This window comes from Alligator sinensis, unplaced genomic scaffold (assembly GCF_000455745.1).
Source record: "Alligator sinensis unplaced genomic scaffold, ASM45574v1 scaffold1021_1, whole genome shotgun sequence".
Taxonomy (NCBI): domain Eukaryota; kingdom Metazoa; phylum Chordata; order Crocodylia; family Alligatoridae; genus Alligator; species Alligator sinensis.
The window spans coordinates 1,547,530-1,562,558 of NW_005842185.1; the positions used below are offsets into that span (position 1 = coordinate 1,547,530).

The 15,029-nt window shown below is 38.1% G+C and overlaps 1 protein-coding gene across 1 annotated transcript in view; it reads right to left on the reverse strand.

Annotated features, from left to right (window-relative positions):
• Positions 1–15,029, reverse strand: part of LGR5 (leucine rich repeat containing G protein-coupled receptor 5) — a 95,275-nt gene that overhangs the window by 34,198 nt on the left and 46,048 nt on the right. The window contains exons 5-7 of the mRNA XM_025207167.1: positions 8,625–8,840; positions 4,597–4,668; positions 588–656 (exon numbers count right to left, since the gene is read on the reverse strand). Of these exons, the coding sequence (XP_025062952.1) occupies positions 588–656; positions 4,597–4,668; positions 8,625–8,840 (357 nt within the window). The remainder of the gene's footprint in view (positions 1–587; positions 657–4,596; positions 4,669–8,624; positions 8,841–15,029) is intronic.

The window sequence follows — 15,029 nt, forward strand, 5'->3', positions numbered from 1 at the left end:
TGCTGTTTGTTTCTTTTTGGTAGTTCATTTGGTCTGCACTATAACCTATGCTGATCAATTTTGACCTGCTTTACATACTATGCCTGTACTTTCAGAAGTTTTGGGGTTTACAGCATTACAGAGGAATGTTTACATTGAAAAGAAACTGTTTTAAATTAAAGTTAAAAATGGAAAAAAAATATTATTCCTATGGGCTAACATGAATCCCTACTTCTGTTTCTTTGCCCGGCAGATCATGGTAGTTGTTTTGTTTTTTAATGCCCTTTTCAAACACAGTTCCAATTTGGGGCTGAAGCTGAATTAAGTGTCCCTTTTACTCTTTTCGTATATTGTATTTCAAGCACAGTGTTCCAGAAAATGAAACCCTGTTGAAATACTACGATTCAATATAAAATATAAAAATTATCATCATGTAAATGTTCAAAACTAAATATTGAAAATTACCTCTTTTACGTATTAGCATGTTTAGTAATATTTCCAGGAGACTACTTATAAAGCACACTGATAAAATCATCAGCATTTTTTAAATAAATCAAACAATAAATCAAATGAAACATTTTCTTTCTAGAGCTAAGTTCAATACTTACAGTTCTTTGAGGTTTGTGAGTGTCCTGATAGCAGTGGGGAACTCATCCAGACTGTTATAATTTAAATCTCTGCACAAAAATAGATTGCAGTAGTTACATTAGAAAGTGTTAGTGTTTATAAGAAAGAGTCATCTTCCAGGCATTAAATAAAGAAATACTTGAAACCAAAATTAAGATAGGCTTGTTTTGTTAAACTTTGCAGCTCTCCAGAGCACTTCAGAAACTTCTGCTTTGCAGAGAATATAGCTTTAAAAACTGTAAATAAAAGCTTATTTGTCCAGATAATAGAGGTATTATATATTTACTGTTACATATGACAGTGGACTGGAACAAGACAGTACTGAATTATACAGATAGGAATAAGCCATACTTTATTTCAGACTCTGTGGTTTGATTAACTATTTTATGGACATTTATAACCTGCCTTGGCTATCCTTGCCAACACTTGTTCCATGACACTCACTGAGACCCATAAGGCACCGGTGCACATGTTAGCCTTTGTGTAACAATCAGCTATCCCAGTGATGAATCTTAAAACAACCTCTCCATTGATGGCCCTGCCAGGTAGTGCAATCATAAATGTTGTTGGGAAAGTACTGTATTCTTTCACAGCTGCTCTTATCCTTCTTCCTAAATTCAAGGTTGTCATCAACATTTTCTCCTTTCATACCAGGTGGGTGGGGTTAGACAGTTATCTTAGCCTTTTTTGCTATTTCAGAACAGAAGTCTACTTAAAGTATCAAATTTCCTCCCTTCTGTTCACTTATTATACTGAGAGACTTTCTCTGAACTCTTTGTGGACTAGAAGTCAAAGTTGTACTGATGGTTCCCAGTGACAAAAGGTTTAGTAAAGAAGGGTTAATTTATGTGATTAAGGTTAAGGAGAAACATGGAGTGATGACTTTACAGTTGCACTAGGATCAGAAAGCAAAGTGAATGCTGCATGCTCCTGTTGATTAAAAAGAAAACCAGCTGTTAGATTCAGATGAGGATTTATGTTTGAGATTTAGTATCGCCATGAGCATGAACCCAAATGCCTTTGGGCCTCTTGTGTGCTCTGGTTGGGTGAAACCTGTCAACAGCACACTAGTGGAGAGGATTCAGTTGGTTCTGGTATGGAAGAGGGAGGGGAATGGATATCTGATTATTTTTGTCCTTAATAGCACAAAAGGGTAAGGAATCTGCAGTCCAATAGTAAATAAAGGTGGCGATATTTTGATTTCTACATGCAACAAATTACATTGCTTTAAATTTCAGGAATGGCTTTTAGTTTTTCTTTCATCTTTTTTCAGAAGCATGTTTTGAAAACAATTGAGGAAAACTTCAACTGTACTGCTATCACCTGCAATGAATAGAACTATAACAAGAACTGAGGTGATTGAAACTCTCTGCCAGAGACAATTTTCAAGTGAATCCTCTAAAGATTGACAGTTGAAATAGGAATATAATGCATGTATTTGTAATGACCATATTTGCTCAAATACAAGACAGGGTTTTTTCCCCTAGTAAGCAGGGGGGAGCCCCCACCCCATCTTACATTTGAATACAAGGAAATCTCATTTAATACATTGCTTATCATTAAACTGCTGCCAAATGCAGTATGTGCTTAGAAATAGAAACCAACTATGAAATTGATTAAGTGCAGCCAACACTGAGCATGACTATAAAACACATATCCCATCAGCATATTATCCCATATCTTGGGCAAGCATGCTAATACGAAGAATAGGTTAATACAACCCATCTGAGTAAGATATATGGTAGTGCTCATTGAGCACAGTTCCTCTCAGAGCTGACTCTCTTTCAAGTCATGGTGAGCCACAACACTGAATACATTTTTACTTTCTCCTCACTCCCACAGCTGAGCTACACTTTTCTTTCCCATTCCCAATGATTCCTGTTTCTTCACCAGCCTTAAATGTCTGGCAAACATAATCAAATGGGGCCCTATAGAGTTCACCCAGAATCCCTCTGCCACCCCCTTTCTTAGTCTGTTGCAGATGTGGCAGAATGCCACCTTTGTCTCTCCCCCAAAACTCTGCTATGTGACAATTTGGTTGACATAATCCCTGTAGAGGGCAGACATTCCTCTCTCAGGTGACACCGAGTTGTAACCTGAGCTGGATACATTCCTGAGGGAGGGGGAAAACCTGGTCCCTTTGCCTATGTGACTGACATCACATACCTGGATGAGGGGCTTATGCTCCCTATTGTTTTAAGCAAATGCCAACCTGACTGGGAGGGGGCTAGAGACTCTGCCAGTCTACCCTGCAATCAGTGATGCATTTCAAATTGGTTGGCTGGCAGCCAACAGGTGCTGACCTCCATTGGACCAGGTAAATGAGATCAAAGGTTACCCAACCATGCCAGTTTGTTCTATGGGATTTCTCTGATATTGCTCTACCCTGTACTCTATTCCAAACCTACTCCTTGTAACCAATAAAGTTCTCCTTTGTACCTAGCATGGGAGACTTATGCGGCGGGGGGGATGTCTAGATTATGCCTTGAGGTCTCCAGGTTCTTGAAGTGGGTCAGGTACCCTCAAGGGCTACTAGGCCTGTGTTTCCCAGGGGGTACAAAGCCAGGATGAGTCCAGACCCTGGGTGGTGGTGGTGTTACCCTCAGGCTAGTGGGTGTGCTTCAGGAAGGGGGTCGGCCAGATATGAGGCACCCCCAGGGAGGCACTCAGAGCCTGGAAGGTGGTTGGGCACAGTGAGGTGGGTGGCTCAGCATAGGAGCACCCCCTAGTGGCCTACCACAGCATATGATTAGTGTGGCCCCACACTCCATGAGGTGGAACTGCACCAGGTTGCCCTGCACCTCATCTGCATATAAATTTTTGGATCTCACAACTCATGACAAGAACACCTGGTTCCAGTCATGAGAGGGGGCTAAATAGCACATGGATCCTATGTAAGGGGTATCTGGAGTACACACACATAATGAGCAGTGCTGAGCTCTAGGTTCACCATGGCTTTAACATATTGTTGACTTTGCTGGGGCTAGCCTAATGAGCTACATACTAAATTAAGCCTTTTGGCTTTGGACTAATATCATGCATAATCTCAGCCTTTCTTTAATGCTAAGACCCAGTGTAGTTTGTATGATATATAAAGTAGATACAAAAGTGCTGCTTGAAAGTGTGTCTATGGGGTACCTGTGCTAAAACTTGCAGCAGTTTCAAAAAAGGTAAAATGCATCAATTCTGGATGAACTACATCTATGGGTACTATATGAAAATTATTACAGCTATGTATATTTCAAGGTCAGTGTTTTCAAATTTTCTCCTCACTTCCATATGCATAGGGAAAGCAGGGTCGGACAGTAAGGAGGGGATGAGGTGCTGCAGGGGGAAGAAATTGGGGGAAGGCTCCCTGACTCCCAGAGTTATTTTCCCTGCTGTAGGATTGAGAAGGGAACAAATTCAAGGCAAAAACTCCAATAATTAGATTCTATGCCTGGAAAATTATAACAAATTTATAATTTTTCCATATATAGATTCTAATTATTGGAGGGTCATGTTATATTTAGGGTTGTTTTATATTTGAGTAAATACAGTATTGACAGTGCTTTTCTTTTGTTCAAGAAGTCAAAGGTTCTGACTGTTTCTGCATGCAAGCTATATGGCAAGATGTAGTCTGTAAAGTTAAAAAACTTTTGCTAGAATGCTCTTTTTTCTAATCTAAACTTTAGCGGTCCTGACTAAAGATAGACAAATAGGACTATCTAGGCAAACACAACTGTCCCTAAATAGCTATTTCTCATTCAGGGTCTGATGTATATTTAAAATATGATTAAATAATTTATTAATTTACAATGCCTGCTAAAAGGCAAACTTAATTTATAGTTGGGCCTATGATAAGTTATGTACACTCGCTGGAAACAATCTTTTAGAGTCTATAATGAACAAGGAAGTCAAAAACCATGATTGGCTTTTAGGCCATTTTTATTCTTTCAGAATATAAATGAAAACACTGAAAAAAGGGAAACAAATAAGAGGTCAACTCACAAAGTCTCTAGGCTGTGGAGCCCATCAAAGCATTTCTTTCCCAGGGAGTAGATTCTATTGTTATGGAGATGTCTGCAGGGGAACATTAAGAGCATAGTCAGGAAAGCACGTTGCACACACTGGACTTAAGCAAAACATTTTGATGGTTAAATCAAAAGAAACTTATTTTCAGGCATGCACTGATTATATGCAAGTCATGCTTTTGCAAGAGCATGCATAGGAAGGAATTTTTCGGTCTCTTCTGCACTCACCCCCTATATTCACCTATCCTTTCAGGCTTTGATTTAGTTCCATAGAAGCATTTTGTTTTTTAAACTGCATGGATTGTGTATTTGTTTCCTTTCTTCATTTTTGTTTGAAAAGATGCCTTTCATAAAGTTCTAGTTTTAGACATTTAGTGATTGCCTATTATATGCTAGGTAAATTCAGAAATAGCTTTACTAGTGATTTTATTTAAAAATATATTTAAATAAGATCATGCCTTAAAAACTATGGCCTTTTCTTTGGGGGAGAGGCCAATACATACATGAGGCCTAAAGAAGGAAATTGATATATCCACCTAAACAATTATTAGAAATTCAGTGTGTGTTAATAAATATAACTGACTTCCCTGGTGGATATAACCTGACTCTTTGTTCAACTAGAATAATAATCACTTACTTTCCAATAGTCTGTCAGATAATTTGAGGAATTTTTAGTTTACTATTTTGGGCAAAATTTGAACACGAAGTAGTGCAGAAATCTGGTTTTTGAGGCATTCAAATTCTGAACTGCGATGCTGCTGCTTGAGTTTATTTTCAAATTTTCAGATATAGTTTTTTTAAAAAGCTCTGTGTGCAGGTCATTAACCTGAATGAATGTAACTTAATGTATTTTTCTTACGAGAATGTTTTTTCAGCTGACTTGTCTTTCATTTTACTTTTGTCTATCCACCCCCATGGTCTTGAGAGAAACTGTGGGAGTAGCATGTTGAAGGAAGAGACAGTCTAGTCAATGAGAGACTAAACTCATGTATTTTTAAACTATGCCTAAAAGTTATTGATTATGACATTGGAATGAAGGTGTTTTTCCCTCCCTAGAAAGCAACTTTAATCCCAAATATATTGACTAGAAGAGTTAATCCCCAAACTTCAGTTTCTTTTTATCTTTAACAGCCATAAGCTAAACCCTGTTCACATTGACATCCAGGATCCAGACAGGAAATTAAGAGCATAGGGGGAACTTCACCATGCAGTAGTAAACACTGCATCAAAGGAAACTTTTTTTTATCTTCGTAAGTGCCCTACCTAATGTTTCAGAGGTTATAGAGGTTGAGATGGGAAAATGAAGTGGAGATGTGAGCTAATATGTAAGAGGATAAAAACAATTCAGAGATCTAGAAGTTCTACCAAATGATAGGACCCATTCCTTTAAAAACTATGATCTACAAATGTTTTTAAATATAATGCCGAAATTCAATTTCTCTATGCCTAGTCATAATGTATAGATTTTCTAGTATGTGGTAGTGGCGTTTACACTGTACTGTGTGAACCCTGTGGTAATGGTACCTTTCCAAAGTCACTTCATATTCATTTTGCACAAGTATGAGGTGGTGGATGGGCTTTTTTGCTAGCTTTTGCTAGGGTACACTGAAATAATCAAATCTGAGAATGACAAAGGTTGACATCACGGCTGTCAGATGACGTATCAAAATATACTACAATATATTTATCATCTTATAGGTAATAGTTCAGTATAATTCACAAACCTTCAGGATGCTCCCTTTTTTAAACATATCAGTTTAGGCCTTAAATTAGGGGTGTCAAATATAGAGCTCATGGTGCATAGACCTGGTGCATGGAACTGTTCCATGCAGCTGGCTGTGCTACTGGCAGGCTACATGGAAGCTGGGGATGTGGTCAATGGTGGACATGGCCTACTGTCAAGTCCAGGGCCTTGTTGCCTCTATGGGGAAGGCCATTGGAGGTACGCAAGGGACTAAGGGCTGTGCAACAATAGCCCTTGGTCACCCTGTGGCTGCCTAGCCTACTGCCACTTGCATGCCTTTGCCCTGGCAAGTGGCTGCCTGGCTGGTTGCCCCACTATTGCTTGCTCCACTGTTGCTATGATGACCCCAGTGGCCACTGCTGCTGTAGCAGCTGCCCAATGCCCTGGACCAGATCTGACCTACAAGGAGCTCCACGGACCAGATCCAGCCCAGGGTTGTGAGTTTGACACTCCTGCCTTAAATATTGCCTACATCAATTCTCTAACCTGCTGCAGTAATTTTTGCACTTGGGATGTTCCCAAAAGACATAAAGTACATTTTTCATATCATGGCATTCTCTCTCAGTTTTTGCTGCAAGTGTTTGATTCATTTCATTTAGCAGTATTGGTATGTAAACATCTATAAATGTAGCTCTATCTATGTAATCTATGGCTAGGGACAGACATTAGACAAACTGGTTTAAGTGATCAGAAACTGGTTTAAACCTGTAACAGAACATATATTCAGTACACATAAACCAGTTTAAAAATGGCTGAAATGAGTCTGAGATAAACCTGGTTGAATATAGTATCAGACTTAAATGATTTGGGTCAAACTGGTTTATGCAATGTCTGCCCCCTTCCTGGTTTAACTTAAACCAGAGCCCCCCAGCATCCCAGATGCTTTGCAACCCTGGGCAGGACTCTCAAGTCCAGAGAGCTGGGCTGGCCCCTCCCCTCTGCCCCCCTGCTCCCCCCACACACTCCCTGCTCAAGTAGGAATTCCCCACCACAGCATGGACCATAGCCAGCATGTGGTATGCTAGCTAATGCTGAGAGGTGTCTGTGTAAGACAGACAGGACAAAGGCAGACAGGCCAGTGTGTGCATGGGGCTTTTTGGAGCTAATGAACAGGTCAGCTGGTCCCTCCATTCCTTCCTTGGAAAAAGCTGTTTAAGAAGATCTTGAACTAATGAGAGAGCCTTTTGTTTTCTGGATGGGGTGCTAAATGCTGTTATCAACTCCCTGCTGTGCTGGTCAGGTGCAGCGAGGGGATGCAGACCCCCTCCCCCCATCCAATCAGAGCTTTCTGCTGGGGCCTGGCCATGTCCCCCTCAGCTCAGCATTGTGGAAGGGAAAGGAGGTCTGCTCTAGCACCCCCCAGCTTCTACCCTGAGTCACTGCAGGCATGTGCCTGCATTTCTTTAGTCCAGAGAGAATGTTTGTCTGGTTTCAAACCAGTTCAGCCTAGACTAACCTGCAAAGATTGAATCAATTCAGGCTCAGGCTTTTTGAATAGCTGTTCCTAGCCTATGAGAGGAATTTTGTTAGCTTGCCATCATAGTCCTTTAAAGAATTTTACTTTATTTCTGTTTGCCAGCCTAGCCTCATGATATCAATACTGCACCATAGTCCTAAGGGAAAAAATTGTCATATAGTCTGGTGGGATTATTTTGGTAAAGATTTACTGGCATTGTTAATTTTCTTACACAGTTCTTTATTGGAGATGAATAATTTTAAACAGCTTTCAATCAATGTGATTTCATAAATGTAGTATCTTAGCTATAAGAAGATGAAAACAAGTTTTGGTTTATTTATAATTTTATAATTTATAATTTTTTTAATTTACCTTTCACTTGAATTTTAAATGAAAGGCTTTTTTCCTTTTGCAAAAGTAATGATGCAGGAAACTGAATTTACCTTTGTAAACTACATATTTAAAGGGGTAGCAGGGTTGTTGGGTGCACTAGTAGAAGTTGTAGCTCTACCCACAGTGCAAGAATGATGGGCAACCTTCAGATTTATAGCCCAAACACACAATGTAATGTGAACACTGTACCATAAAATAGTGCCCTATATTAAGTAACCTGAGTGTTTTATAAATTGTTCAGTTTCTGGGGGGCAGTTGAGTTATTAAAGTTTGTCTCTCTAGCCAAACTTACTTTAGCTATTCCATATTAAAGTAATTTATTACAAAAAGAAAATCAATTCTGGACTCCTTTACAAGACCTTATAGTTTAAAAACAAAACACAAAACAAAACAAAACAGCAATATAACTTACAGAACTACTAAACTGGAGAGGTTTCCAAAAGCATAGTCTGGAATATGATGGATTTTGTTCAATGCCAGCGTCATTGCCTGAAGTGCTGGCAAACTCCTAAAAGCTTGCACAGGAATTTCTGTCAAAGAGTTGTCATCCAGCCACAGGTGTCTAAGAGAGACCAAGCCACTGAAACAGTTGGGTGGCACATAGTTTATGTGGTTGGCATCCAGACGACTAAGAGAAATAGAAATGTAAGAAAATTACTCCCTGAGAAAAATGAAGTGGACTGACACCATGAGCTTAAAGAACATTGTCAAGTGCAGTACCTAAAGGGAGAGCTTTTTTCCTAGCACTTTTCTAGTCAATAAAACAGACTTCCTTTGGAGTCATCAGTGCCTTTCTTTTATCAAAAGGGATCAGTCACTTTTGAACAGAGCCAAGTACCCTTTTCCCCATGGGCTGAACATAAATTTGTTTCCTTTAAGCATTCTCCATCATCCTGAGGGATTAAAACCAGAAACACTTTCATTATTTCTAAGAATCCAAGTCATGAGATTGAGTCCAAGTAATTTAAAATTTTTTGCAGACCTCATGGATTTCTTTACCATCTGAAAATAAGATGTATTTACATTTTGTTAAATATTACGTATGCCTATATTTCTAACAAAAGGTAAAATTAATGTGGTGTTCAAGGGCACAGAGAAATTCCAGTGTTGCTGATGAGGTGTGTTCATCTCTAGAAAAAGTTAAGAAATACATGTGGGTTGCTGCAGAGCCAACAGAGGGAGTACAATTGCTCAGAGGACTATTTAAAAGCTCTTAGAAAGCTTTCACATAATTTCCTGCTTTTTCTCTGAGCTCTGTAGGCCATCTTCCGCTCTCACATCGTTGGAAAAAATGAGTAATTTTATTTCATTGCAGTTATACAGGTGTCCATAGCTATGAAATAAGAGTTGGGCCCCATATAATCAATGGATTTTAATTATATAATTTAGTTCCTGGTAGAGAAATAAGTGAAAATATACATCAATTAACCAAAACTTTAGGACCATATATGATCAATATATTGCTTATAACTCCTATGGTTTCTGCCTGCATTTAAACTGGTTTTGGAACTTTCATGCTTATTTACAGCATAAAAGTAATTGCTCAACATTTGGTTACGTCTCAGACATACAGGAGAAATTAAAAATAGAACATTTGAAATTGTTACAGAAAAAAACATGCAGCCAGAGTGTAATGAAGTATTTCTGCACAATCCCAATTTAGTCTGTTTAAGAGAAATGGAATACTATTTATGACAGGTATACTAATCTTTTTATTTAAAGCTGCTTCCTCATTTATAGTCATGTAAAATGTCAGGTCCATTCCATCTTATTATGCCACACTACTTCTACCTATTGCATGAGAACAAATAATGAATCTGAAGGCTCTGTGCCAAACTGGCAAATAACTGAGACAAGGTCAGTTGGAACAAATTTATGAAGTTCAGTGTCAAAGCCCTTGTACAATTAAATTTTCTATATAATAACTGACATGGGAGGCAGCAGAGACATAGCTTCCAAAATAACTCAAGGGTCTGTCAACAAATCAGCGAGGCTGGAAATGTTTAGAAATATTCATGCTGCATTTCCCCAGCAACAACAGAACTTTCAAATAAGGCATAATTTGAGCAAATAGATGAGGTTTCTTTTTGTTTGTCTGGAAGTAAATTTCTCATCTGCATGATGTATGTATGTAAACTAAGGACTTGCAGTTGTGCTAATTTGACAGTTACACTGATTAAAGTATGAAGGCTTCATTCAATTTAAATGTGTTACTGTTTCTGAGTTAACATTGTTTCCCATATTTGATCTGAATCTGCAGCCCCTGGTCCTAACCTGCAATACTTGCTTTGGATTTAACACAATTGCTTATCTGGAGAAGTGATGGATGAAATGGCAATACTTCGGTTTATTTCAGTAAGATCACAATTTTACTATTCCAGCATTTTACAGCAAATTTAGGATTTGATTACTTTCAAGTATAAATTTCCTAATTTAAGAGTTGTCCCCTTGCTTTGTGCATATGCATATATAAGTATGCGCATGTCCGCGCATGCGTGCACACACACACTCATATCTAAAAACATACAGTGCACATATTTATATAGGAACAGTCATATTTACTTGTGATTCATAGCTAGATAACTTTATGGCAAAGCAAAAAGCCGCTCTGGTTTGTACAGTAGAGAATGTTACCAGTTGCACATATCACAAGTGCTTTTAAAAAGTACTACCACAAATGTTCCTTTGTTATCTAATCTTTTTTTCCTTTAATTCCTGAGTACCATTTCCTACCTGCAGATGATAAAGTGTTTCAGTTGTAGTTATGTTTCCTGTCAGCATGTAAATATTTTATAGTGATGTAGAAAGCCTTGAACAAAATTACAATTTTCAGTCAATTGCTTCACTAGTGTTGATCAAAGTTTCGGCACTTTTAAAATAAGTCCATTAACTCAGAAACATGACCTTATTTATAATTTAAAATATACAAACAACATTTGGGCATTTTGAAAGCTTCTATTATATTCCAAAGAAAGCCGGTTTAGGGAAACAGAATTATTTGATCTTCCCTGATAGGCAGCATATAAAATGACATCCAGCATGAAATTTATCATGAGCTCATTTAAAATGTCCAAACCTTTCAAAGTAAATGCATGTAGTAAACTATGCAGAACGTAATTTACTATAGTTGCTTGTAACATACTATGAATGCTTGGACCATATGCATTACAAGTTATATAAGGAAGAATAATCTCACTGAATTCTAAAAGTGGATGAAGTAAAAAGGCCGACTATGATACTTTAGGAGTAAAACACTAAATCCATCAATAACTTTTACTGTTTTTTGGTCCACAACTGGGAAATGCAGGGTCTGAGACAAGATAGTAATTATAATCCCCTAAAGATCAAGAAGGCAGTATTTGTTGGAAAATACAGACTCTGTGTCAGAAAAGAAAATGGTCTTTATTTCCTCCCTTGGAAAGAGGCAGATAAAACAAATAAATAATGGAATATTTGTAGGAGAGGGAAAGAAGTTAAGAGCATGGTGGCATGGTCAGTTTCAAAAGGTATCGGGTAGAAAGAGCGCCCGCTTCTTGTCATTTCAACCAAACAGCCTTCTTTTGTCCTTCCACACTCTCTGCCCCCTCCTTGTAATTTTGATTCTACTTGTGTGGGGCAACTGGCTTGAGAACTCAAATTGGGGCAAACTTACTGGAAGATCTGAGGTGGTGAATACAGCCTTTTGCCCTATAATAGGCCTGATTGGTGTGTGAAGGAATAAGTAACACGTGACCCTCATCAGTTCTACCACATTAATTAGCCAAAGGGTCTTTTTTATGACTATTTGCAAGGGTTTATAGGAACTGGGATGAGGCCTGTTTAAAGCAATAGGGACATCTGGACTAATCTAGAAAATGTGTGTGTATACTCTCCCAAACAGGGAGAATATAGTAAAGATAAATTGGCATCCTAGTTTTCATCATGCCTCCTTAAACAGGATACCCCTTCTGTGCTCCATAGATAGATGTTGGGGCCACTGAACATGTATGATTATATAGCCCTTCAGCTCACTTTTTCATGTCTTGCCTTTGACTCAAAACTTTTCCTACCCCACTAAACATCTTAGTGTGGTAGAGAGCACTTAGCATCTCTTGGGAGTTTCTTCCCAGTAATGTCTCTTATCCAAAGGCGAGATTCGGATGATTTCTTGAGGCACCTGCAGATATAAAATTGGGCCCCAGACAGAGTGTATACATTTTGATATATATGCATAACAAAAACTGTCTTATGTGGTTGCTCAAGAGATCAACCAAAGCCAGCTGCTTAATGGAGCTGGCCTTCTGATACAGAGAAGCAAAACTGCAGTCCATGAGCCTGCATCCCTGATGTAGTGCAAACTATCTGCATTGCACTGCTAGAATAACCTGACCCTTCCACTACTTAAAGTCTAGGGAACATCATTCAAGTTTATGGGTAGCATACACTTATCTTAGGGATTCTTAAACTTATCTTCCTCCCTGCTTCTAGTGTGGCAAAGGAAGGGGAGCTGGCTGGGATGGTCCTGCACTCTGGTGATCTTGATGTGTCAATCTTCTATAGCTGTCTGTAGTCCAGTGTAAGTTAGTTTACTTCAGGCTGTCCCAATATAGCAAGAGAGCCAGTTCCGCATAGATGTGCAGCAAGATGAGGAAAAGGCAAAGATAATCTCTAGGGCAACTTTGTATACATGCACATACAACTTGGCCTGCACTCTGGAATTGTACAATGTGTTTCCATACAGCTTTTAAGAAAGCAGATTTCCTTATGCAGGTTTCACTCATTATTGTAGGGAGAGAATGCATGATGATATGATATGGAATAAAGGTTTAACTGTCATACAATTAGGATCACTGTATCACCTCCAAACTTTATTACATGAACCATTTTCCCTTGTGTGATTTTTTTTTTTTTTTTTTTTTTTTTTTTTTTTCATCAAAAATCAACCGTTTTACAAGGTAATGTTCATATACAAAATATTTTGACTTTTCAGAATGGAGCAATCAAACCACAAAAAAACTGCTTGAAGCTGACATTTCCAAAGAGAGTGATTCCAAAAAATAATTATAATAAAGTTATCTGAGACATTTTCTATTTCAAAATTCAACATGAACCTTTATGGAATTCATAACCTACCACCTGTCATGTCTGGTTCACTTACTAACCTGAGTCCAACTACAGAGAGAGAGAGAGAGAGAGAGAGGTTTGTTCTGTTTTCCTGTACCTCTTACCTCAAACTCTCTGGGTAAGGCATTCTTTTTATATTTCTCTTTTCCCATTGAAAACAACTTTAGTTACCTTTTACAGAAGCAGGAGATAGGTGGCCTACATTTCTGTAAATACAATTCTTTGCTTTTTAATGTCCATTATGAACAGCGAGGTACAGGCAAGAAAGCCATGCTTGGTATGCGATTGATCTTGGAAATTTCCATGTGACTGAACAATACTAATATTACTTATTAACCACAGTGTCTAAACATGAAGATAAACAGAGCGTAAAGTTTCATTTCCAGCACAGTATTCTGCGTTAAAACACTTCCAGTTTAAGCATAGCAAAAAAGTTGCTTCATTAGGAATGTTAGAGTTTTCTTTTTATTATGATAGAGTTAGCATTACGAGAGCTGCAAACTCAGTTGTATGGTAAAAATCATATTATTTATTGTGCAATTTTTTTTTAAGTTTAGCTGCAGGTATGTCATGTGTACTTTGACAAATTCTTGTTCCTGGGAAGCAAAAGACTTTATATTAAGTTGAGCATCAAGTTATCAAAAAAAATTACAGGAAACTTAGAATTGATTGAGAAACAACTATTAATCTGGAGAAATAATGCCCATCAGACAAGGCTAGGCAGAAAGCATGCTGTTATATAGTAACTGTATTGGTGAAAAGCATTCACACACACAAACCTAAAGGCCTTGGGTATAGTAGAACATACGTGTCCATTGAACTCTTGTTTAAATACCTTCTTGACATCAAGACAGATGGGGAAAAATGGCAGTCAGAGATCTGGGCAATATGCAAAACACTAAGATCTTTTACTTCTACAAGGTGAATAAGGTAAGGAAGAGAACATTCAAGTGACCTGAAAACTCTACTACCAATACTGTAGTCTTGACAGTCCCATGATAATGCATTTTTCAAATGTAACCATGGCAGATGAGAGAAGATTTTCTTTAACAGTATAAATGCCAAACATTGTTGGGTTTAGTACTCCATATTGTTCTTGTTTTTTGTTCACTTTAGATTTCAAGGGAAAGTTATGGGATGCTGTAAGACACAGTTCTGTAGAACTTGGAAGTAACTCCCTTAGCACTTGAGTATTTCCAGAATAAAAGCACTCTGCTCCCTTAAACTCCTCATATGATACAGAAACAGTATCCATATCAATGGTGTGTCTACATGTTCATTAATGCACCGTAACTGTAGCGCATTAAGTTTAGTACCTGTACTAACTTAATGCACTGTAATCAGCGCACATTAGCTCAGATGAATGCTTTGTGTGTGATGCTTAATGTACACTGGATTAAAGCTACTGCGCATTAACACGGTTTTGGCCATCTGCACTAATGTGCAGTAGAATTAGTCCAATGTGCATTAAGCATCTTGTCTAGATGCCCCCAATGAGAACTTCATAATCATTTAACTCAATTCTATGAGCTTGTTAAACTGAACTAGCATATCATCATATTTGATAGCAGAGCTAGACAGTGCCTTGTAAAACTGGAGAGGATTTTAATATCCTGGGTTTTAGGGAGAGCATTCTTTTTTTTAGCTTTAATTATAGAAATAATGAGCCTTCTCCATTTGTTTCAAATGAGTCTGGGGAATTTTTCAGCCCCCG